This window comes from Polyodon spathula, chromosome 17 (assembly GCF_017654505.1).
Source record: "Polyodon spathula isolate WHYD16114869_AA chromosome 17, ASM1765450v1, whole genome shotgun sequence".
Lineage (NCBI taxonomy): Eukaryota > Metazoa > Chordata > Actinopteri > Acipenseriformes > Polyodontidae > Polyodon > Polyodon spathula.
The window spans coordinates 17,860,676-17,887,438 of NC_054550.1; the positions used below are offsets into that span (position 1 = coordinate 17,860,676).

The 26,763-nt window shown below is 40.7% G+C and overlaps 1 protein-coding gene across 3 annotated transcripts in view; it reads right to left on the reverse strand.

Moving 5' to 3' along the window:
- Nucleotides 1-26,405, reverse strand: part of LOC121330005 (vam6/Vps39-like protein) — a 41,714-nt gene extending 15,309 nt beyond the window's left edge. For 2 of the 3 annotated variants that reach the window (XR_005951831.1, XM_041276190.1), the window contains exons 1-12: nucleotides 25,812-26,405; nucleotides 23,962-24,027; nucleotides 23,674-23,738; nucleotides 19,092-19,134; nucleotides 18,564-18,658; nucleotides 17,660-17,758; nucleotides 17,088-17,180; nucleotides 15,143-15,326; nucleotides 14,345-14,465; nucleotides 12,001-12,121; nucleotides 10,910-11,039; nucleotides 8,594-8,736 (exon numbers count right to left, since the gene is read on the reverse strand). Coding sequence is in view for 2 of the 3 variants with exons in the window: in XM_041276190.1 (XP_041132124.1) it covers nucleotides 8,594-8,736; nucleotides 10,910-11,039; nucleotides 12,001-12,121; nucleotides 14,345-14,465; nucleotides 15,143-15,326; nucleotides 17,088-17,180; nucleotides 17,660-17,758; nucleotides 18,564-18,658; nucleotides 19,092-19,134; nucleotides 23,674-23,738; nucleotides 23,962-24,027; nucleotides 25,812-25,884 (1,233 nt within the window). In the remaining variant the exon portion in view is untranslated. The remainder of the gene's footprint in view (nucleotides 1-8,593; nucleotides 8,737-10,909; nucleotides 11,040-12,000; nucleotides 12,122-14,344; nucleotides 14,466-15,142; nucleotides 15,327-17,087; nucleotides 17,181-17,659; nucleotides 17,759-18,563; nucleotides 18,659-19,091; nucleotides 19,135-23,673; nucleotides 23,739-23,961; nucleotides 24,028-25,811) is intronic. The other variant, XM_041276191.1, reaches the window with a different exon arrangement.
- Nucleotides 26,406-26,763: the final 358 nt, after the last annotated feature.

Genomic DNA, 26,763 nt, shown 5'->3' on the forward strand with positions numbered 1-26,763 from the left:
GGCTGACACAAGCCAAGGTCGTGGAGGCCGAGAAGGTGCTGCTGCCATTACACTGGGGCAGACTTTTGGGGCAACTATTGATGTGAGCCTTGAGAGGTCCCACAAGGCCACGGATGTTGCCTCCAAGTTTTCGCGCCTTCCGGCTTACAGTCAGTGCCCAAGGTGGCATTCGCATAGTTCTGGGATAAAAGGATCTGAACACCACCCTCCACACCAGAGTAGACAAGTAAGCAGAGGCAGAGCCAGCGGCAGGGGACTACCGCAGGCCAGGGGTAACCGGTTCTCCGGCTGGAGACCGAGGCTGGGGCCTAAGAAAGACAAGCCCCCTCCCAAGCCCAAGGGAGACCGCCCCTGAGGGGCCCCTGCTGCCACCAAACCCCCCCACAACCGGACTGACCAGGCCTCCTGGGTGCTATCGACTATGAAACACGGATACGCTGTACAATTCCGTATAGGTCCGCCACCCTTCAAGGGAGTGCTCCTCACCACTGTCGAACCAGCAAGGGCAATACTCCGTCAACAGGAGATCGCCAATCTTCGAAGGCAGAACGATGTACGCTTGGTAAGACCAAGCAATGCCCTCAGTGGCTTTTACTCCAGGTAAAAGGGATGGCAGTTTCAGACCAATTATGGACCTCAGGGTCCTCAACTTGTTCCTCAAACAGAGGAAGTTCAACATGTTGACAGCACATCGTATCATCCAGTCCGTCCAACTGGGCTGCGCGTTGCCTTTCAAGGCGACGCATACGAATTCTGGGTGCTGCCATTTGGCCTCTCGCTGGCACCCCGCACATTTTCAAAGTGCATGGATGCAGCACTGGCTTCACTCAGGTTGCAGGGTATTCGGATCCTAAACTATCTGGACGATTGGTTATTTTGCGCTCATTCAAAAGCACGTGCAGAGGCGCTCACAAAACAGGTCATAGATCATGTGGCGAAGTTAGGGCTCTCAATACATCAACAGAAGAGCAACTTCGTCCCATCTCAGTCCAGTGTTCCTAGGGATCAAACTGAACTCTGCGAGCATGCTTGCCTCACTGTCGGAAGACAGGATTCAGTCGTTGGAGACCACACTCTCCCTATTCAAAGTATATCAACAAAATCCACAGCCGAGTCCACTCATTGCCCCTTACGGTTTTTCATGGACAGAGACGGGGGCCCCCTGGGAGTAGACGCACTAGCTCACCCGTGCACACAGGGGCTATTGTATGCGTTCCCTCCGCTACCATTATTACCCCTGACACTAGAGAGCATTGGGATGGAGAGAGCACAGGTTTTGTTGGTTGCACCCAGATGGCCGAGATGCCCCTGGTTTGCTCTCCTCTCCGACATGTTGTTGGATCAGCTGTGGCAGCTCCTGCTGCACAAGGACCTCCTAAGCCAAGCGGAGGGGCTATTATGGCACCCACACCAGGCCCAGCTCCTACTCTAGGTATGGCCATTGAACAGAGCCGTCTATTCAGACGAGGTCTGCCAGATGGAGTAGTAGAAATACTAGAGTCTGTTAGGGCGCCGAGCACTAGAGCCCAGTACTCATATAAATGGAAAGTTTTCGAAGACTGGTGCCTTGCCGAAGGTCACAATCCTGTGACTTTCCCGAATGAGACAATATCAACCTTTTTACAACACTTGTTTTAGCAGGAAATTCAGCGTCCACTTTGAAGGTATACCTGGCAGCAATATCAGTGTGCCATGACAAAATTTCCCGGGAGTGCAATTTCTTAAAGGGGCTTGGAGGCTTCGTCCTCCCATGAAAAGTATGGTCCCAAAATGGGATCTAGAACTGGTACTGCGGGCCCTTATTGGTCTCCCATTTGAGCCCATGGTGTCAGCAGAACTGCGCCCTGTTTCATTGAAAGAGGCATTTTTAATAGCCATTACGTCTGACAGACGAGTAAGTGAGATTCATGCGCTGTCCATCAATGACACATGTATGGCTTTCACTGGAAATGACTTGCGGGTAACATTAAGAACAAATCCATTAATGGAATAGTATCCTCATTCCATATTAACCAATCAATGGTTTTGGAAACTTTCAGACCTCCCGCACACAAGTCAGAGGAGGACCGTAGACAACACATCCTATGCCCAGTTTGGGCTCTGTGCTGTTATTTGGATAGGACGGCATCATGGAGACAGTCCAACCAGCTGTTTGTCTGCTATGGGTCCCGCTCTACAGGTCAGGCCCTATCGAAGCAATGTCTATTGCATTCTGGGTGGCAGATGCTATATGCTTGGCATATGAACAGACAGACTCCCCGTTATCGGGAGACATTACGGCCCATTCTACCAGGGGCCAGGCAACTTCATGGGCTTTCCATCATGACGCATCCTTAGATAAGTTATTCAATGCTGCTACATGGACAGGTAGTCAGACATTTGTGTGTTTTTACCGTCTTGATATTACAAACTGAACGAGACCATCTCTGGGCTGTAGAGTATTGCAGGCAGCATGCCCTTAGGTGTCATATGGGCTCTGAGGCTATCACCGTGAGGCTGTACTGTTGGTAATCTGGAACCACGACAGCTTTGGTACAGCTTTCCCATTCGGTAATGGTTGTCATTCGAATTGAAAGGGAATGTTCCCTGAAATAGAATAACAACCATTACCCTTTGAGGTAGTGTACCTAGCTGACCTCTGTTTTCAAAAGAAAATGGCGATGTGCTACTGTGAGGATGTCCCTCCTCAACAGGAGGTGGGTGGGACTTCCCCATCACAGCAGGGCCCTGATAGGGCAGCTTTTTTATATACGCTCAGTGATTGATGGTCAGAGAGGCTCTTCCCATTCGGTAATGGTTGTCATTCTCTTTCAGGCAACCAGGGTTATGGTAAAAACGGTTCTTTAACATACTTTCACATTAACACATAAGACATTTAAACTGTACTAACTCACGTTGTCTGATTAACGTTCGTTTGTGTACCTATATTAATATAGGCCGATTTGTGTATTTTTATTTTTTAAAAATTCAAAAGTATTCATACCCTTTGATGCTATGATAGTATTATCTACAGCAGGGCTATGCAACCCTGGTACTGGAGGGCCACCATTCCTCCTGGTTTTTGATCTAACTATACACTAAATTGATTGATTGGACCTATTAAGCTTCTAATAAGCACTTAATTGGTCCAATTAAGAAATCAACAAAAAAACAGAAGGGAGACCGCATCAAAACAAGAACAACAACTCAGGTAAGACAACCATTAAATGTATTTATCTAAATGCTAGTAGAATCAGAAACAAAATTCTAGAACTTGAAGCTACTGCACTAACAAGTAACTATGATGCGATAGGTGTTACAGAAACGTGGTTGTCTCAGAGTGATGGGGACGAATATAATATTTGTAGGTATACACTGTAAAAGAAAGACAGGCAGGACAGAAGAGGAGGAGGGGTAGCGCTATACATAAGAAACAGTCTTGAAGCCCAGGTGTTAAACCTGGACAAAGAAAATAAAGCCGAATCAATATGGGTCAGAATAACGGACAAAAATTCAAAGGGCATAATAATAGGAGCATGCTATAGACCGCCAGATTCAGACGGTGAGCACAATAATCTGTTATACAATGACATTAGAAATGCGTGTAGCAAAGGAGAAGCCATACTAATGGGGGATTTCAACTTCCCCCAAATAAAATGGGAAAACCCGGTGGGTAGCACGAAGGATGAAATTGAAATGGTGGAAATGACAAATGACTGCTTCCTAACACAATTTGTCACGGCACCGACTAGAGGGGAGGCATGCCTTGATTTAGTCTTTTCAAATAACGAAGACAGAATAACTAAAACAGAGGTCAGAGAACCACTGGCAAACTCAGACCACAACATGGTCTAATTTGAAGTGTTTTTTAAATCCCCAAAAGTAATGACTAAAGCTAAAGTTTACAATTTTAGAAAAGCAAACTATGAAGGTATGAAACAGAGACTAACAGAAGTAGATTGGAGTAAAATAGAGAAAATATCCACAGAAGAAGGATGGTTGTTCTTCAGAAATGTAGTACTAGAGGCGCAAAACAATTACATCCCTAAAGTAGACAAATCTAAATGTAAAACTAAATTGCCAAAATGGTTTAATAGATCAATAAAAAAAAATATTCAGCGAAAAAAGGCACTTTACAGAGCATTAAAAAAGGACCAAAAAGAAAGTACGCAGAAAGAGTACACGGAACTGCAAACGCAAGTCAAAAAGGAAGTTAGAAAGGCCAAGAGAGAAATAGAAATGAACATTGCTAAGGGAGCTAAAACCAATTCCAAAATGTTTTTCCAATATTACAACAGCAAGAGAACATTCAAAGAGGAGATTAAATGTTTAAGAGATACAAATGGCAAAATCGTAGATGAAGAAAAAAAAATAGCAAAATATATTAAATGATTACTTTTCACAAGTTTTTACAAAGGAAGATACTGACAACATGCCCCACATGTCATCCAGCTCCTATCCAGTTTTAAATAACTTTAGCATAACTGAGGCAGAAGTGTTAAAGGGACTAGGAGCTCTTAAAATAAACAAATCCCCTGGGCCGGATGAGATCCTCCCAGTAGTACTCAAAGAAATGAAAGAAGTAATTTACAAACCGCTAACCAAGATCATGCAGCAGTCTCTTGACACAGGGGTGGTACCGACAGACTGGAAAATTGCAAACGTAATACCGATCCACAAAAAGGGAAACAAAACTGAACCAGGTAACTACAGACCAGTAAGCCTGACTTCTATTATATGCAAACTTATGGAAACTATAATAAGATCCAAAATGGAAAATTACCTCTATGGTAACAGGGTCCTGGGAGACAGTCAACATGGTTTTAGGAAAGGGAGATCTTGTCTAACTAACTTGCTTGATTTTTTTGAGGATGCAACATCGATAATGGATAACTGCAAAGCATATGACATGGTTTATTTAGATTTCCAGAAAGCTTTTGACAAAGTCATGCACAAAAGATTAATTCTCAAACTGAACGCAGTTGGGATTCAAGGAAACACATGTACATGGATTAGGGAGTGGTTAACATGTAAAAAACAGAAAGTACAGATTAGAGGAAAAACCTCAGAATGGAGTGTGGTAACCAGTGGTGTACCACAGGGATCAGTATTAGGTCCTCTGCTATTCCTAATCTACATTAATGATTTAGATTCTGGTATAGTAAGCAAACTTGTTAAATTTGCAGACGACACAAAAGTAGGAGGAGTGGCAAACACTGTTGTAGCAGCAAAGGTCATTCAAAATGATCTAGACAAGATTCAGAACTGGGCAGACACATGGCAAATGACATTTAATAGAGAAAAGTGTAAGGTACTGCACGCAGTAAATAAAAATGTACATTATAAATATCATATGGGAGATACTGAAATTGGAGAAGGAATCTAAGAAAAAGACCTAGGAGTTTTTGTTGACTCAGAAATGTTTTCTAGACAATGAGGGGAAGCTATAAAAAAGGCTAACAAGATGCTCGGATACATTGTGAAAAGTGTTGAATTTAAATCAAAGGAAGTAATGTTAAAACTGTACAATGCACTAGTAAGACCTCATCTTGAATATTGTGTGCAGTTCTGGTCACCTCGCTATAAAAAAGATATTGCTGCTCTAGAAAGAGTGCAAAGAAGAGTGACCAGAATTATTCCGGGCTTAAAAGGCATGTCATATGCAGACAGGCTAAAAGAATTGAATCTGTTCAGTCTTGAACAAAGAAGACTACGTGGCGACCTAATTCAAGCATTCAAAATTCTAAAAGGTATTGACAGTGTCGACCCAAGGGACTTTTTCAGCCTGAAAAAAGAAACAAGGACCAGGGGTCACAAATGGAGATTAGACAAAGGGGCATTTAGAACAGAAAATAGGATGCACTTTTTTAAACAGAGAATCATGAGGGTCTGGAATCAACTCCCCAGTAATGTTGTTGAAGCTGACACCCTGGGATCCTTCAAGAAGCTGCTTGATGAGATTCTGGGATCAATAAGCTACTAACAACCAAACGAGCAAGATGGGCTGAATGGCCTCCTCTCGTTTGTAAACTTTCTTATGTTCTTATGTTCTTAATTAAGTAATTTAGGGTACAGTTGGAACAAAAACCAGGAGGGACAGCGGCCCTCCAGGACCAGGGTTGAGTAGCCCTGGTCTACAAGGTGCTAGAAATGTCAATGTGATAATGAAGAATCTAATTCTAGAAAAGTCTAGAAAATGCTGGATTGTAGGTGAACATTCTTAGAGAGTATAAAATGTTAGGCATGGGTCATTACCAATAAGTCAATATCTAGAATTTATAAATTTCCTGTGGGGTATGTAAACTTTTGACTACAACTGTATACCCACTGCTGTGCAAAAATCTTAGACATGTTGCATTTTTCTACTCTGATGCATTGTGAGAATAAACAATTTACTCAAAGCCTCCACTAGTGTTTTCTACTTTTCTAACAACCTTGACTTGCATAAGGAAAGAAACACATTGAGTGAAATAACTTGCATCACTTGATTTTCAAGATGTGGTATCTGAAGCATAAGCAACAAGTACAGAGATCATCTGTAATGACACACCCAGGACTGGAATACCCAAAAAATTGTCTAAGAAGGATGAGCAACACTTGAAGACAATATCCTTAAGGAATAGAAAGACGAAAAGCGTTGAATTGAACTGGCTTATTAGCACTGGATCACACGGTCCTGACCTTTGTGAAAAATATATTTGTTCTTTGTTGGTTTTTCTTGTCATTTAATTGGAGACTTCTGTCCAAGACAGTTTGTAAAGCTTGGACTTCAATATAGTGGTAACCTGTATTTACATCCCATGTCAGACTCCCTAACACAGGGGGCAGTCTGATCGAATTTGCACACAATTACAGAAGTATTTACCTTGAGATAGATAGATTATATTTGTGTACCTATATATATAGATATATATATATATATATATATATATATATATATATATATATATATATATATATATATATATATATATATATATGCAAAAGTTTTAGGCAGGTGTGAAAAAATGCTATAAAGTAAGAATGCTTTCAAAAATAGACATGTTAATAGATTATATTTATCAATTAACTAAATGCAAAGTGAGTGAACAGAAGAAAAATCTAAATCAAATCCATATTTGGTGTAACCACCCTTTGCCTTCAAAACAGCATCAATTCTTCTAGGTACACTTGCACAAAGTCAGGGATTTTGCAGGCATATAGTCAGGTGTATGATTAAACAATTATACCAAACAGGTGCTAATGATTATCAATTCAATATGTAGGTTGAAACACAATCATTAACTGAAACAGAAAAAGCTGTGTAGGAGGAATAAAACTGGGTGAGGAACTGCCAAACTCAGCTAACAAGGTGAGGTTGCTGATGACAGTTTACAATCAAAAGTCATACACCATGGCAAGACTGAGCACAGCAACGAGACACAAGGTAGTTATACTGCATCAGCAAGGTCTCTCCCAGGCAGAAATTTCAAGGCAGACAGGGGTTTCCAGATGTGCTGTCCAAGCTCTTTTGAAGAAGCACAAAGAAACAGGCAACGTTGAGGACCGTAGACGCAGTGGTCGGCCAAGGAAACTTACTGCAGCAGATGAAAGACACATCATGCTTACTTCCCTTCGCAATCGGAAGATGTCCAGCAATGCCATCAGCTCAGAATTGGCAGAAAACAGTGGGACCCCGGTACACCCATCTACTACTGTCTGGAGAAGTCTGGTCAGAAGTGGCCTTCATGGAAGACTTGTGGCCAAAAAGCCATACCTCCGACGTGGAAACAAAACCAAGCGATTCAACTATCCACAAAAACACAGGAACTGGGGTGCAGAAAAATGGCAGCAGGTGCTCTGGACTGATTACATATTTGGCTGTAGTAGAAGGCAGTTTGTTCGTCGAAGGGTTGGAGAGCGGTACACGAATGAGTGTCTGCAGGCAACAGTGAAGCATGGTGGAGGTCCCTTGCGAGTTTGGGGCTGCATTTCTGCAAATCAAGTTGGGGATTTGGTCAGAATTAATGGTCTCCTCAATCCTGAGAAGTACAGGCAGATACTTATCCATCATGCAATACCATCAGGGAGGCATCTGATGGCCCCAGATTTATTCTGCAGCACGACAACGACCCCAAACATACAGTGAAAGTCATTAAGAACTATCTTCAGCGTAAAGAAGAACAAGGAGTCCTGGAAGTGACAGTATGGCCCCCACAGAGCCCTGATCTCAACATCATCGAGTCTGTCTGGGATTACATAAAGAGAGAGAAGCAACTGAGGCTGCCTAAATCCACAGAACAACTGTGGTTAGTTCTCCAAGATGTTTGAGCCAACCTACCTGCCGAGTGCCTTCAAAAACTGTGTGCAAGTGTACCTAGAAGAACTGATGCTGTTTGGAAGGCAAAGGGTGGTCACACCAAATATTGATTTGATGTAGATTTTTCTTCTGTTCACTCAATTTGCATTTTGTTAATTGATAAATATAATCTATTAACATTTACATAACATTAACGTCTATTTTTGAAAGCATTCTTACTTTACAGCATTTTTTCACACCTGCCTAAAACTTTTGCACAGTACTGTATATGTATGTCACGTAATCTCAGAGGCCATGGGAGTGTCAGGTATGTACCTGGGTCAGGTAGTCTATGAGTGCCAGGTGTGCCTTCTCCAGTTCTGCGCCCGACAGGCTGGGCACGGGGTTAGGGTAGTGCAGCTGCTTCCTGTAGTCGGAAGGCAGCAGGTCTGGGTACAGCCCAATCACGTGAGTGGGATCTAGGGAGTAAAACAGAGACCCTGATAAACTGCGCCCGCTAGGGAAAGTATGGAAGTGCGTACGGCATATTGAGTATGATATACAGTGGTTTGCAGAAGTATTCACCCTCTACCAACAATGTCATTTTTACAAATAATCTATGCACAATTTTTCAAACAAACGTTTTTTAATTTCACAATTACAAATAATCTATGCTGTTTTTCAAACAAACTTTTTTTTAGTCAAAGCTGTAGTGGATAAACTGAACACTTACATGAAATGTCAGCAAAACTTACAAAGAAAATGTACAAAATGAAATTGATTGGTTGCATAAGTACTCAGCCCCTCAAGTCAGTACTTGGTAGAAGCACCTTTTGCAGCAATTACTGGATACGACTCTACTAGCTTTGCACAGTAGGATGGTTACATTTTTGTCCATTCTTAATGGGAAAATTACTCCAGTTCTGATAAGTTTGTTGGGAATCCTCAATGGACTGAAATCTTCAAGTCCCACCATGCATTTTTGATTGGATTCACGTCAAGACTGGGCCACTCAACAACATTAATTCTCTTCTTATTCAACCACTAGTGTGGCTTCGGCTTTGTACATCGGGTCATTGTCCTGCTGAAATGTGAATTTCCTCCCCAGTCTCAGAGTCTTGGCTCACTCAAACAGGTTTTCCTTAAGGATTCGCCTGTACCTTGCACCATCCATTCACCCTTCTATCCTAACAAGCTCTCCAGTCCCTGCTGAAGAGAAGCATCCCCAGAACATGATGCTGCCACCACCATGCTTGACAGCTGGGATGGTGTTGACTGGGTGATGTGCAGTGCTGGGATTGAGCCAGACATAATGATTGGAATTTAGACAGAAAAGTTCAATGTTTGTCTCGCCTGATCACAAAACCTTTTCCCACATGTCTGCAGTATCATCAACGTGGTTTTTCGCAAACTCCATATGTGCTTAAAGAAAGGCTTTTTGAGTAATGGCTTCCTTCTTGCCACCCTTGTAGACAGACCAGCTTTGTGTAGGGACTGACTTTTTGTTGATGTGTGAACACTGACTCCCATCTCAGACACAGAACTCTGCAGATCTCTCAAGGTCATTGTTGGCTTCAGAGTGACATCCTGAAGCAGTTTCCTGCTTGCCCGGCTGCTCAGTTTTGCACAGCGACCCAATCTGGGTAGTGTCTGGGTGGTATGATGCATCTTCCACTTCTTAATGATGGACTTCACTGTACTGAGCTGGATAATCAGCGCCTTTGACCTTTTTTTGTACACTTCCTGCTCTATCACTTTATCCTTGGTCTTCATGGTTGCTTTGTTGGATCACTATGTGAGTTGCAGCTTGAAAGTCTTTATATACCCGAGGGAAATTATCTACAAGTTAAACCACTTTGAGTACACACAGGCTAAAACCATTTCACTAATTTTGAGACCTTTCAAACAAATCCTTTGCACCTGAGCCGATTTAGGGCTGCAGTAGCAAATGGGTTGAATAAGATTAATCTGTTTTTCTCTGTAAATCGTACTTATTTAATTCTATATGCATTTTTTAACTTTATCAATGTGGAGTAGTTTGTGTTGGCTCTACGTGTAAAGTCCTGTTTGAATGCATCATGGAGTACGCTCAAGTGCCAACAAAATGTAAAAACTTTGCCGGGGGGTGAATACTTCTGCAAACCATGTATGTACAGACAGAGACAGACATGAGCCTGTGTTTCTACAATCAAATCAGAACGGGAAACAAGATTGAATGTAAGCACTAAGTTAAGTGAACATGCAAGTTAAAAGTATTTACCTAAAACTGTTAGTTTATTGGATTACAGCCAAATGCAATATGAACCATCTACAGGATGCTAGGAGTGTGTGATAAAAATGTGAAGATTGGTGCAGCATCCAGGCCGTTATCTTGTTCACCATGCAGAGCGTGACAGACAAACAAATGCACAGACAGACAAACGGTCACAAGCATCATATAACCATTTTGTGAAGCGGTATGTCATACTTCTTAAATAGAAGTATGACATACCGCTGTAAGTACAAGCACCTCCACTATACAGTACTGATATATTACTCTGAGCACTGGAGATACATGTCCTCTTTGTGTATCAACAGTGACGGCTTCCCTGCTCTCCTCCTGAAGCCAATCTAGTGTGGGTGCTGCTGCTGTGTCAGGGACTCCTCACGTACCTGTGCCCAGCTTGGAGAAGACCTGCATGGAGTCGTCGAAGCGTTTCTGACAGAACAGGTTGAAGGCATACAAGTTCTGGATGTGGTGGATTTGCTGCCTCTTGTCTCCATCGGAATCGTCCTTCATCTTCTGTCAAACACGGAACAATCAACACACAACAACTCACAATGAACTAGGGGGTGGTCTAGACTGGGTTTCATTTCAAAACTTTTTTTTTAATTTAACACATATAATAATGAACAAAAGAGGGTCTAACTATGGAGCAATATTGCTGTTTTTTTTCCCCCCAACTGTGATCTAATGCCCAACAATCAGCTTTTAGACATTTTTGGGGATTTTGCATTTTCAGAATATTATTAAACAAAAAATAGATTTAACATTCTTAGCATGCCACAAAATTCAGTTACTTCTTGTTCTCTGTTTCATGCCACTATTGTCAATACAGAATCACTGAAACAGCAGCAGTGTGTGACAGAAAGATTGCTGGCAATATGAACCATTTAATTAGTGCAATGTGTCCTTTAAACACCAGTTTAGGTATCTAAACTGTCTTAGATACAGCATGTTCTCCAAATTATAATTCACTGGATTTATCTTCAATACTGGCCAAATGTCTTTGTTTTTCAGAAATTACAGTTATAATATACAGAACTATATAGAACATTTTCTTTTCTTTTTTTTTTTTCTTTATCTAGGCTCTTATTGGAACGGGCAGTGTTGTGTGATGAACTGCTGTTACAGTCCTGTCCATTACAATCCTGTCCTGTCCATGAGATGAGATAAGATTAAAAGCTCTATAACGGTGAATACAGGTGAGCCCGGCTCTTTTGCACAGTGGCCAAGATGCTCACCTGCGGTGTGCAGAGTGAAAATACTACTAACTAGGGATAAAATCCCAATTAACAGGAGGTAAAACATGACTTAAGATAAGTGTCTAACCCTACTCTGTCTGTATGGTATAGGAGGTGTGTTCTGGAACCAATCAGCTAGTCCTACTATACAACACAGCCTGTAACACTTCAAATAATTAAAAGGGGAGCGGCAAGCACAATGAGAATCACCCCGCCCCCATTTGTGATTGGATACGCACTGCCAGCTGTAGAGCCAATTCAAACTGCTTATCCTGAAGAAGCTGCCGGATCTGTGTCGCTATAGAGACAGGAACCAGTCGCCACACAAAGTGGTTACTGGCGACGTAAACTATGTTGGGGCTGAAAGAAAGAAAAGAGTCTAAATTCAGAAACATTTAAACCAGTATTCATGACCTAAACGTGGGATCGGACTGTCATAAAAACTACTGTTAATCCTTGGAAACTCAAGTGTTAGCCTGCTTGTGTCTTCCTAAAACCATATCGCATGTGGCAAAAAACCAAAACAAAAAAACAACATGGCTGTAAATTAAAAGAAGAGAGCCACTTGCATCATGAACCTCTCCACACAAAGGGGTGGGGAGTTTCACCCCAGTCAGAGTGAAGAGAATTTGTGAGAATGAGAGGTGTAGAGAAAGAACACTTGTATTAAAGATAGCGTGTGGCATTCTTATCAGTAACTACTAGACTTATTGCATGATATCTACGGTTTCTTAAAATACACACCTATAGAAGAGAAAAAAAAATAATATCAGTGTATAGCCAATAAACATCGAAACACACTGGAAAAACAAACTACCTTTCCCAGTGCAGCTGGTCAATGTCCCCCCTTCCTGACTTGTATCTATCATTGATTCTTTCTGAATACTTTAGACCCACCCCAAGTACTCAGTGGCAACACATTCCTAAATTTAAAACGAGATTACAATTAGGAATGGAGGCTTGTTCGCGGGATTTAAAATTGTATTACAGTTAAGATATAGAGGATTTAACAGAATTGCAAATTGCGGCGAAATGCAAAAAAATGCCTAGACACAAAAACCCCAGAAGAATGTGCCCGTGACTAAGAATTTCGTAGAGAAAGACAGCAAAGGAAAGAAGGTATAACTTAATAATAAATAATCTTTATTTTTATATAGCGCCTTTCATAGTGGACCACCATCACAAAGCGAGACAAGATACGAGACTAGGGTGTGTGAACTATGCATCAGCTGCAGTCACTTACAACAACATCTCACCCGAAAGATGAAAGTGTGCAAGACTGTTAAGTTACTACTATACATATTTTGACAGAAAAAAACAGCCAAGGACTTTGGAAAGTAACCGAAAACAACACATTTCAAAAAAGCAGAAGCTCTAATTTTCTTACTTTTCCCCAGAAAAAGCTGAGATATAGTCAACACCTTGTTAGACTCTCTTATTCCAAACCAATGCCCAACAGCAGCTCCACCCCTATATTAACAAACAGGGTGTAATAATAGCTATCACAGCAGGCAGACTGCACTACAACATGGATCATGTACAGGGTTTCAGATTTCCAGTGTTTTCCCCGACGACTTTTCTACTCTCCTTTAAAAATGCAATTGATACCTGCTAAGCCTTTTGTGTATCTCAATCACAACTTAGAAACGTCTTAATAATAATAAGAATAATATAATATCTATTTTTATATGGCGCCTTTCATAGTGGACCACCATCACAAAGTGTTTTACAGAGGTAGGCTGTGAACTGTGCATTATATGCAGTCACTTACAATAGGACATTGCTTTAACATCTCATCTGCAGGATGGAGCACAAGGAGGTTAAGTAAAGCGGTTCAGCGGCAGAGGTGGGATTTGAACTGGTAACCTTCTGGTTATAAGCCATGGACTTTAACCACTGGACCACACTGCCTCCTTAGTAAAATGTATTTAACTGTCATAAAGCGTGTCCAGCATAAAATATTTTGTTTTTCATTACAGTTTTAATAAAGATTAGTGGCTTACTAACACGTTGCGATCTCGTTTGTACGTTCTGCTTGTTAAATCATAAACTAAGGCTTGGCTGCAGCTTTGGATTACCCCAAAATTTGCCTCTGATCCGATACTAGCTAACTACTTTCCGAGATATTGTGCACCTAGAGAGCACTACAGCCAGATTAAACAGGGCAACCACTGCCGAATTTATCTAGGCATGGCAGCTTTTGTTTTAGTTGTACAGTTATTTTTCTTGCTTGTATGATGCATATGTGTAAACTTGCGAGCGGTTCCTGTGTGTTTTTTTAAAGTTATTGTTCTATGTATGTAAATGTGATCCGTGTATTTCATAAATTAAATCACTTTTACTATTAACATGTTTCTCAGTTGTGAGCAAGATACACGAATGGCTTAACAGGTATCAGTTGATTTCTAAAGGAGAGTAGAAGAGCCAGGGTAAAGCACTGGAAACCAGCAGCCCTATTCATATACCTACATGATGAATCGATACACCCCTATTCATCCCCTCACCCTTCCTCACTCATCCCAAGCCATCAATGTATTTCCACGCCCCTTCTCTACCCAAGCCAAGTCCTCGCCCCCTCCTTACCCCGCAGAAGAGATGAAGCGAGGTCTCTGCAGCTCCACACTCTGCACAAGTAACCGAGGCTCAAAGGTGCGGATCTCAACGTAGCGAGGCAGCACTGCAATTATATACGGGGGCTGGTGCTCTGGCACACACAACACAAGAGTTAGTCCAAGCAAATTTACTCAGCGCTTACTGAGTAAGCTTACAGACATGATTTTGACAGAACCAAAAGCACATCTGCATTAAAATCCTTTTGTTTTTAATATAGTATGTGCCAAGGTGCTTTTACAAGTTCAGGGGCTGCTTGCCTGCAGTAGACATCTGTAAAGCAGGCTAGATTAGCCGAACTGTCTCTATATATAAAGAGCGAATTTTGCCAATACAAAAGCTAGTTGCTGATTTTTAAGTAGCACTGGCTCTTGTTTCAATAAAAACAAAACATCCAGGCAACTAGAAATTAAGATCCTGAACCTCAACAGAGACTCAACAAATAGAAAACACAGCATTTGAGTAACTGCAATAAGAACTCCAATCAGAAAAGCATCATAAAGAGGTAAGATTGTAAAAACTAAGAAAATGCAATGTGAAGCAAAACATTATTATGCTAGGTTCTTGTGTGTAATACACCTTACACAATCTAAATGTATTTCTGGGAGGTACTGTATAACATTATTATGCTAGTTTATGCATCATAATGCCCTGATAAGGAGGACATGAAATTTGCAGTTTTTACCCTTGGACACAAGTCGACCCATCGCTCATTTAACCAGTTTAAAAAGGGCCCTTCCACACCATACATAGTGCCTGCTGCAAGCTTACCCATTGCAATGGGGATATCAGTCCAGTTCAGGGCACATTTCTGAGTGCAGACTCCTTCTTCATTGAGCACTACTGTCAGGTCATCCTGCCCAACTGCCACCTTCCCATCAGCCAGTGGGGCAACCAGGGGCTCCAGCTGCTTCCCTGTGGGGAACAGCTCCTTGATAGAGCCCCGCCCATCCATCTGAGGAGCACACAGACAGCCAATCAGAAACAGAGCTCCATCTCAGAGCATTGCCCTCCCATCTAGCACACACACACACACACACACACACACACACACACACACACACACACACACACACAGCCAATCAAAAACACCAAAACACAGAGCCAGATCGCCTCTTACTGTGCCTTATTTCATTGTATCTGCTCAAAAGCTTTTAGTTTTCAAATGTACAAGATATGGATCTTGAACCATATAAATAAATGAGTTGGAATAAAACAATTTGAAATCATACAGCTTGTATTATTTAAAAATATTATCTTTAATGTCTGTGAATACAAGGCATTTGCTAGAGGACTTGTGCACAGGTGATTTTGAGTCTTCACAAAACCACATGGGTCCTCTGAATTTAGAGCCCCGAGTTTAAACGCACAATCCATATTCAACACAAATGTGTATTAAGGAGAAGAAAACATAGACAGCACGATTGCGGCATCTGATCAATTTGCAAGGAAAGACATTACACACTTGGGCTTCCTCACTTCTGGGGATTTGTTTTGGGACATACTTGGCAGCATCATGTATGCTCTATAGATTGAGCTGCTGTCAGACTACTGCAGCCCTTGTAAAAGTCCCTGTGACAGAAAGACAATGATTCTTGGTGGTAAATCTCCCTGCTGACCTGTGAGGGTGCCAAGTAATGGGAACAGAGTACTCTGGACTACTTGGCATGACACTTCGTTCCGAGGGTTAAAAAGAAGTCGGTCATGTAGAAAAGAGACTGAGCTTCTGTACACCAACTCATTGACCCTGTAGGTAAATAAAGTGTCAGCCGTAGATTACAGGAGCGGCTGCAATCGTTTACCAAGGGGTCATGAGTGATGGTATAAATAGGGGTCGAAGTGAAGCATCTGTTCCTTCATTTGGTTTAAAAGCATTTTGAACTGTAAGGACTGTGAGAGACCCTGAGAGGAATAAAAACGTTTGTGAGTGTTTTGTTTGTCTGTCTGTAATTGTCTTGTGTTTTATATTACTAGACAGCTAAACACCATTCCGGAGCTGTCACCAGAGGCCAGCACAAACCCAGAACAGCACTGCACTGTATCACAATAAACTGTGTTTGCACCACTAGAACTAATTAACACACTAACAGACTTGTGTTGGTGTATAATAAAAAACGGGAATATTATTTATGGGGCAAACCCAGGAATTATAATTGAAGTAATAAATGCTGCTGTATTACTTAACATCACTATTATTTACTGTTTGTTTCGCCGTCAGGCACTGGACACAACAAATAAAACAAACCTTTGCACCTGGATTACAATTGTCTGTCTGTTCTTTAATCACCTGCACACTATTAACCACTTTGCCACAGTCCTCCATAGTGAAAGCACAGCAAAGTGTCATAAAGCACTGGGAAAGCATGGTAAAGCATAAGTAAACATTATAAAGCCCAGAGACATATGGTAAAGCACATTAAAACTCATTATTAAGACTTTGTCGAAAAGCATTGCGATTTTGTGAGATTTTGTTTTCTAAAAAAATGTGAGAAAAAAGCTAAAATAAAAAATAAGAATAATGGAAATAATTCATTACAATAAATTATTTTTGAGAAGAATTGGTTGTCTTTTTCACTCGAATCAAAGTATATTGATAAACATGTCAAACCACTATGCGTTATTGTAAACGCATAGTGTAAATATGGGAAAAGCATGGTAGAACTTCAAAAATACCGTGCAAAAATATAGTGGTAAACTTTCGGGAGGGCGCGCTCACCCAAATGAGGTAGTAGTCCCGTTTGAACCCCACACAGATGGAGTTCTCACACCAGGCCATGGATTTGGGGATGTCCGGGGCTGCGAAATCCCCCTGAAATCAGAAGAAGAGAAACAAAATCCACACAGAGAAACTGGAGCGTGCAACAAGGCACAAGCATTCCCTTCATTACTGCAAGAGAGTGGTAACCAAGAGTACATGGGACTTTACAGCTGCTAGAAATACTGTGCATGCCTCATGTGTCTCATTTACTGTTCACTTTTTAACAGAAAAGTCCATCCTTAGTGATCATATCAAATTAATACACATTTCGCCAAGTAGCCCATCACAAGTAATGTAGGCTGTATATGGTGATTCATACTGGTTACTGAGCAAGTGCAGCAAACCTACCTACCTACATAAAAAATAGCACTTTCTGGGGGGGATAATTAACTAATTTCACTTTATAACATTATTAACCCATCCTTCATGATTGTTGTGTCACATTAAGCAGACTGTCAGTATTGGGATGCATAGTTCTACTCCCAGCTGTCTGATAGTTAGCCCTTATAGAGTAAGACTAGGAGGCACACCTGGAGTTCATGGAACTCTCTGTCCTTCCAGTAATAGAGCTGCAGCTTCTTCTTCACAGCAACACACATCCTCAGCTTCGCCTCTCCTGGACTGGAGTGCTGAGGAGGAGACACACACAATACACATGCTAGCACATACAGTACTTACTTAACAGGGCTGGGACAAGAAGCGCAAAATCATAATACTATTCAGCATTTTATATATGAATAATTATTTCACCTACATTTATAGTGTAGAACTGAGACTGATGAATACAAACAGCCCAAACAAAATAATGCGAGAGGTGGCATAGCAATAAGGACAATGTTTATTGTTATTGAGTGGTTGGGACAAATACAATGTCAATACTGATTATTACCCCTGTAATGCCCATTTCTGTAGCACATGTCATATAATGTTTAGCCACCCCTCTATATTATTATTTTTTAAATCCAGACTCACAAGTCAGAATTTTTCATATGCAGTACATTAATGTGTTGCCGGACAAGAAAAAGAAAAATGTGTGTTTGTACAAGAAACAGAATCTAGTTACATAAATATAGTAGCTTTTCTGTATGATATATAAAGGTAAATGGGTTGTACAATATCGTTTTTAGGTTTCTTGATTAGGAACAGTTTCACTGGCTGTAATTCTCTGCACATCCTCTGTATTACCGAGCCCTGGGTTCAAGAACTCCCCTGGCTACGGTACAGAAATTAACCTGTATCTACTAAATCACATGGTGAAACAGTCATCTGAATGGGTAGGCTTACCATTAGGAGTTGTTCATGGAACGACAGGGTAGGAACTGTCTATTTAACATGGGCCTTGCTTAATAAACTAAAGGTAGTTCTGAAACCAGGGACTGTGTGCAAGACAACTGTGAGTTTCTAACTCTGGTATAGTTTCAGACACAGACTCACCTGGAGGTCACATGCAAACAGAGTGGCTCCTCTAGCCTTGGAGATAACAGTGATCTGCTGGAAAGTCAGAAGGTCGTGGACGTGGATATTGTTTTCTATTAGAAGACACAGCAATCGGTATAGTGAACATCTGCTTGTACACTGTGATACTAAAAAAAAAACTCAAAAACATGTTTTGATATACTTCATAGAAAACTAGAATTTGCTTCTTGTCTATAGCTCTTTTCTGTTGCATTGTCCTTGAAACTCAGTAAAGCAGCCTGCCTTTAACACAGGTCTACAGGGAAAACCGTCTGAGATCTGAATTTATCCTGCAAGGGTAACACAGCTTGCTTTACTATAACAGACGTTCTGCACAAAGAAACTATGATCTGTGTTAACCCTTCAAATAACTGCCCAAAGGTAGGTAGTTTTTCTTTACAACCAATAAGAACATCAGGTTTCAGTTACAATGCTACAGATAACATACACTTTTTCTTCATCCTGTTTTCTTGTATTGACTCTTGTGGTGAAAGAGGCCTCACTTACCTAGCAGACTGACAAGGATTTTAAACTGGGACACCACGTACAGCTGGAGGGGAAAGCACACAGAGTGTTATTGTACACAAAAACAAAGCACCCCCATGGTATGGTAAACTGGGGTCCTTTTAGAATGTTGCATATTTGCATCACTTCCTGTGTTACAGGTAATGGAACCCCATCTGAACCCATGCTGTTCTCAGCTGCGTGCTAAGATCTTGTACAGCTCCGCACTCTGCAGACTAGTAACCATTCCCACCGACAGCAAGGCTCAGATGGGTAAATCAATCAGACTATTGTGTACATTTCAAAGTTACATGTGTCAAAAGTTAGCATATTTTTTCTGATTATTACAAGAATAATTATATATAAAATATTAAAAACGGGCTCCAGTGAAACGCAAGCAAATACATAACAAGGTGTTCTGTGATCATAAACCATGAGATGCACACGTTTCACAGTTGATTATTTTTTAGATTACATAACCTTCACACTATGACACTAGACAGAGGCACAAAACCATCCAATATAACTTTGTGAAAAGAAAAAAAAAAGTTTTTTGCAAGGACCAAGATGAAATTAAATACTTTAAAATAATAACAAAACATTAATAATAAATATTTAACTTTCTCTATTGTTTGTTAACTCATACTCATTCTCCATCATACCAAAAATAAAAATCCAGATTTTTGATCTTGGACGCACTGTGTAGAAACACAGCTCTAGTTTCTTCTGTGAGTGTAAAGTTGAGGTGAGACCTGGGGGGCTACACTAAAATTTACACTGCAAGGTACAAGGAGACAAACCTTTAGGCTAATACATGTGACTTGGTTTCTTATAGTTTGAGCTTGTGCCTCGTTCAGTACTGCTTGACTCAGCCATATTCAGTAACAACACTCATGGGTTAATGCTTTCCCAGTATGAAACAACATTAACCTGGCACGCTTGAGTGAGCACAGATACTCCGGTGGATCTCTGAATATGACCATCAGTTTCCTGTAGCTGTCCTTTACAATTCTGATGAATGTTTTGAATGACAATAGAATGTGTCCATGGCACTGGGGTTACCAGCCCTGCTCCTGTTCCAGAGATGTGAAGAGTACAGCAGCACGGTGCCCACTTTACTGTACTAAACTATACTGACATACTGGGTATATTAGGCTCAGAGCAGAGACAACTCCCCCTACTGAGTCACTAATACCAAAAATCTCCCCCAACCATATTGAGAAACACAGCAAGTTCAATTCGCAGTTTGGACCCCCTTACTACAACAGTGTGCTGCCTTCCGGGAGCCTCGGTCAAGCACATCACTGAGAACGTGGACAGGCTCCTAGAACGAACAGGAGACGACCCGGTAGTAGTCGTCCACATCGGTACAAACAACATTGGAAGAGACAGACCAAAATCCCTGCAAAACAAATTCAGAGAGCTAGGAAGGAAATTAAAAGAGAAAACCAAAACTGTGGTATTTTCTGGTATACTACCGGCACCTTGCAAAGGACGGTATGGACAGCTGGAAATAATTAATCACACGGGTAGGCTTCACCTATCTTGATCATTGGACCACATTCTACAACGAGGACTATCTGTATAGACGAGACGGACTGCACTTAAATAACAAGGGAACCAGTCTACTTGGAGAAAGATCCTCGAGCAGGTTCAGAAGCATTTAAACTAGAAAGGAAGGGGGGAGAAATCAACAAAAAAACAGAAGGGAGACCGCATCAAAACAAGAACAACAACTCAGGTAAGACAACCATTAAATGTATTTATCTAAATGCTAGAAGCATCAGAAACAAAATTCTAGAACTTGAAGCTACTGCACTAACAAGTAACTATGATGTGATAGGTGTTACAGAAACGTGGTTGTCTGAGAGTGATGGGGACGAGTATAATATTTGTGGGTATACACTGTATAGGAAAGACAGGCAGGACAGAAGAGGAGGAGGGGTAGCGCTATACATAAGAAACAGTCTTGAAGCCCAGGTGTTAAACCTGGACAAAGAAAATGAAACGAATCAATATGGGTCAGAATAACGGACAAAAATTCAAAGGGCATAATAATAGGAGCATGCTATAGACCGCCAGATTCAGACGGTGAGCAAAATAATCTGTTATACAATGACATTAGAAATGCGTGTAGCAAAGGAGAAGCCATACTAATGGGGGATTTCAACTTCCCCCAAATAAAATGGGAAAACCCGGTGGGTAGCACGAAGGATGAAATAGAAATGGTGGAAATGACAAATGACTGCTTCCTAACACAATTTGTCAAGGCACCGACTAGAGGGGAGGCATGCCTTGATTTAGTCTTTTCAAATAACGAAGACAGAATAACTAAAACAGAGGTCAGAGAACCACTGGCAAACTCAGACCACAACATGGTCTCATTTGAAGTGTTTTTTAAAACCCCAAAAGTAATGACTAAAGCTAAGGTTTACAATTTTAGAAAAGCAAACTATGAAGGTATGAAACAGAGACTAACAGAAGTAGATTGGAGTAAAATAGAGAAAACACCCACAGAAGAAGGATGGTTGTTCTTCAAAAATGTAGTACTAGAGGCGCAAAACAATTACATCCCTAAAGTAGACAAATCTAAATGTAAAACTAAATTGCCAAAATGGTTTAATAGATCAATTAAAAAAAATAGTCAGCGAAAAAAGGCACTTTACAGAGCATTAAAAAAGGACCAAAAAGAAAGTACGCAGAAAGAGTACACGGAACTGCAAACGCAAGTCAAAAAGGAAGTTAGAAAGGCCAAGAGAGAAATAGAAATGAACATTGCTAAGGGAGCTAAAACCAATTCCAAAATGTTTTTTCAATATTACAACAGTAAGAGAACATTCAAAGAGGAGATTAACTGTTTAAGAGATACAAATGGCAAAATCGTAGATGAAGAAAAAAAATAGCAAATATATTAAATGATTACTTTTCACAAGTTTTTACAAAGGAAGATACTGACAACATGCCCCACATGTCATCCAGTTCCTATCCAGTTTTAAATAACTTTAGCATAACTGAGGCAGAAGTGTTAAAGGGACTAGGAGCTCTTAAAATAAACAAATCCCCTGGGCCGGATGAGATCCTCCCAGTAGTACTCAAAGAAATGAAAGAAGTAATTTACAAACCGCTAACCAAGATCATTCAGCAGTCTCTTGACACAGGGGTGGTACCGACAGACTGGAAAATTGCAAACGTAATACCGATCCACAAAAAAGGAAACAAAACTGAGCCAGGTAACAGTCAACATGGTTTTAGGAAAGGGAGATTGTGTCTAACTAACTTGCTTGATTTTTTTGAGGATGCAACATCGATAATGGATAATTGCAAAGCATATGACATGGTTTATTTAGATTTCCAGAAAGCTTTTGACAAAGTCCCGCACAAAAGATTAATTCTCAAACTGAACGCAGTTGGAATTCAAGGAAACACATGTACATGGAGTAGGGAGTGGTTAACATGTAGAAAACAGAAAGTACTGATTAGAGGAAAAACCTCAGAATGGAGTGTGGTAACCAGTGGTGTACCACAGGGATCAGTATTAGGTCCTCTGCTATTCCTAATCTACATTAATGATTTAGATTCTGGTATAGTAAGCCAACTTGTTAAATTTGCAGACGACACAAAAGTAGGAGGAGTGGCAAACACTGTTGCAGCAGCAAAGGTCGTTCAAAATCATCTAGACAAGATTCAGAACTGGGCAGACACATGGCAAATGACATTTAATAGAGAAAAGTGTAAGGTACTGCACGCAGGAAATAAAAATGTACATTATAAATATCATATGGGAGATACTGAAATTAGAGAAGGAATCTATGAAAAAGACCTAGGAGTTTTTGTTGACTCAGAAATGTCTTCATCTAGACAATGTGGGGAAGCTATAAAAAAGGCTAACAAGATGCTCGGATACATTGTGAAAAGTGTTGAATTTAAATCAAGGGAAGTAATGTTAAAACTCTACTATGCACTAGTAAGACCTCATCTTGAATATTGTGTGCAGTTCTGGTCACCTCGCTATAAAAAAGATATTGCTGCTCTAGAAAGAGTGCAAAGAAGAGCGACCAGAATTATTCCGGGATTAAAAGGCATGTCATATGCAGACAGGCTAAAAGAATTGAATCTGTTCAGTCTTGAACAAAGAAGACTACGTGGCGACCTAATTCAAGCATTCAAAATTCTAAAAGGTATTGACAGTGTCGACCCAAGGGACTTTTTCAGCCTGAAAAAAGAAACAAGGACCAGGGGTCACAAATGGAGTTTAGAAAAAGGGGCATTCAGAACAGAAAATAGGAGACACTTTTTTACACAGAGAATTGTGAGGGTCTGGAATCAACTCCCCAGTAATGTTGTTGAAGCTGACACCCTGGGATCCTTCAAGAAGCTGCTTGATGAGATTCCGGGATCAATAAGCTACTAACAACCAAACGAGCAAGATGGGCCGAATGGCCTCCTCTCATTTGTAAACTTTCTTATGTTCTTACTGACCAGGTCCAACCTTGCTTAGCTTCTGCTATCATGCAAGACCAGGCTCCAGGGTATACTTCACTGAACTATCAACAATTCCACAAGCAAGGTATAACATCATGCGTACCTGCTGAATTTTCTTGGAGAAATTTTTGTTGGATTTTTCCAGTGTCACTTCAAACCTGTTACTACCTACGAGCAAAGCAGAGAAGATTCAGATTAGGTGGGGTGGCTGTTTAACAGCAAAGAAAGATCCTGTTTCTGTTTCCATTCCTCTTCTTTGTCCTCTAACACAGTTTGCTATGTATAACCTTCACTGCATCAGTCGCTGCAGCATGCCTTTTTGGGTTAGGCTGAATAAAGCCATTGTAGGAATGAACCCATTATAACATTGCTTGACCATTCTTTTACTCACTTGGATCTTTTTTAATTCTATAGAGAAGAAGATGTCCTGGTTTGGTCCCGACAAGAAGCCAGTCCTCTGAAAACAAAAACATGTATTTGTTAAAGGACCTGTACACATTATGCCTTTAAACCGCATTAGTTGCCTTTAAACAGGCTTAAAAGTGATAAATACGGTTTGCATCCACACTAGGCAGCGTTTAATACCGTACTCAAGAACTGGACTCGAGACCACCTCAGGGGTAGTCTGATTAAAAATAAAACCTGAAAACTTCAAGTTCTACTTGTGTGTGTGTGTGTGTTTGTATTTATTTTTTCCAAAATAGGCCTACTTGTTTTATTTCTTTTTAGCAATATGGACCTCTGTGAATATGGGGCATAACACATTATTTTAAAATAAAATATAGTGCATGGTGGATACTATTGTGTTAATTTCCACTGTTCATTGTGCTGCTAAGAACTGTAATTTTAATAGTGTGTTTGTGTACGCATTAAGCCCGACTAAATATGAAACAGTACTTTAGTGTGGACACTTTGAGCTGTATTAATTAAAACATTTTCTAGTACAGTTCTTGAGATCGGTTATATAAGTGGACAGGGCCAAATACTACACTAGGCAGCAAGCTAGCTACTGAATAATTCCATAGAACAGAACTGTTGTGTTTACATTACATTGCCTATGGAGGTCCAGTGTGCAGACATGTATTTGCATTTAAAAAATTTGGTCCCATACCAAATAAAGCTCTGTTTACATGCCTTTACTTTCAGGCTGTTCTGCACAACAACCATAATAGAGGCCAAAGACCTATGAAGTGCACATAAAGTGTTAGTGTTAGTAGCTTTCCAATAGACCTTAATGCACCCCCTCAATATAAGTGCATGTGCCTATCAGCATGATTATACAGTACCATATAGTAGTACCAGATATACTTGTTAGATAGAATTTTTTTTTTTTTTTTTTAACTCAAAGCAGTAACTGCTTTTTCATAGGAGAAAGCACAGCACTGTTAGTAACAGCAAGAGGAGCCCTCTGCTTCCATCATAGGAGTCCTGCCAATCCCATGAACATAGCTGTATCCTGGGAGGAATCATTGGCTACCAGGCAATAAAGAAGTCCTCACAATAACTGATTTATGCACCACTACCAAACTAACACCGTGCTTTCTCCTCATCACAAACAGTAATCAAGAGGACTCTGAAGCAGGAATTCCTTTTGGGGTCACATCCAAGTTTAGCTCTAGTTTAATCTGCGACCAAATGTGACTAGTTTATCTGACCGGCTCTTACTGAGCAGGGAAAGAAACAGTTATTCTACAGGCCATTGATATCATCTCTTGAAATTAAAACGGGAACTAGGAGACACAACACAAAAAGCGATACATCAACATAGACCGACTTCATTTAGTTACAATTCTGGCGCAAATATTTACTTATTCGCAACCAAACTTCTGCCTATTTTGCCAACTGACTTGAATAACTAAAATAGCTCCTAGTTCGCATATGAATGTATCAGACATTTTAGCCGGCCGTGAAATTAAAACCCAGTTGTAGGGTTTCTGACTTGTCCGAATCAACCAAGCCAAAATAAAAACGAAAGCGAGTGACAGCTTAGTTATAACACAGGCAGAAAAACTTGATGTGAAACCAGGCACTGGTTTGCCTGTCAACATTTAGCAATAATTGTAAAAGGTTTCCCTTGGTCCAAGTGTATTCAATTGGTTATTAAATACACAGAAATGTAAAACACAGCACATTTCACAGCCCCGGGTTGTTTTCCGATTTTCTCTGCAGTTTATCTCCAAGCAAAACGATCCCCGTGCTAGATTTCTGCAGCGCCGCCCGGGTGCCCTCTCCCTCACTCACCCCAGGCCGCCATGCAGTCGATCTGCAGTGGCAGCTTCTCCAGGATCGGCACCGACTCGAACGCGTCGTGCATTCCTGCTTCTATGCTTTTACCGTCTGGAAAATTCAACAAGCAGCGCTGCACGACTCCTGGAACCCCCCTCTTCTCCGGGAATCAAATATAGACCCACAGGATCCCGGTACCTCGGTTCTGCTGCTTAGTAAATGTTATTATGTATCCTTTTACTGGGGAACAATGTCGTCAGTCTGATTTCACAACTGCTAGTTCGGGTCTTAAATAAGGAACTAGCCGTACAGGGGGGGCTCGGGGCAGCCGAGTCTGAGGTATCTTTGCCCAGGTCTGTTCTCAGGTCCGTTTCGCTAAGCATCGCCTGTCATCCATGGAGCCCCGACTCACACCATCGCATACTGTAATGTTTGTTAATAAAAATATCGCATAAAAGAATATATTATGCTTCAATCTAAAAAAATATATAATAAAACGACACTCAGTTGTCAGTTTGAATAGGGAAGCTTTTCAGATATTTGTATTTGAATGCCTGTAACTTCCTATAGTTTGTTTTTTGTGGACGGCAGTAGATGATCCATGGTTGTCACGTGACTCTCTAGCTGGCTCACGTGGGTAGTCATACAATTTATTTATTTTAATTGTTTTCATGGTCAACAACAGTAGTTAAAAATACATTGCATTAAAGTGGCAGTGACCCACAAAGTTTACACTAAACCTGACACGAGTGGAATTATATAACGTTCTTCTATAGTTAAGCTTTATGTTCTTCATGCTGGTTTTAGCTGTATAGTTTAACCCTGCTTGTCATTTGCATGTACCTGCTACGACTTTAACAGTAGTGGTACAAATGTAACGTAACAGATTAAAAAAAAACAAAAAACAAAAAAACATTGTAATTCTTATACTTTTCATAATGTAATATTTGGATGGATATGACAAACT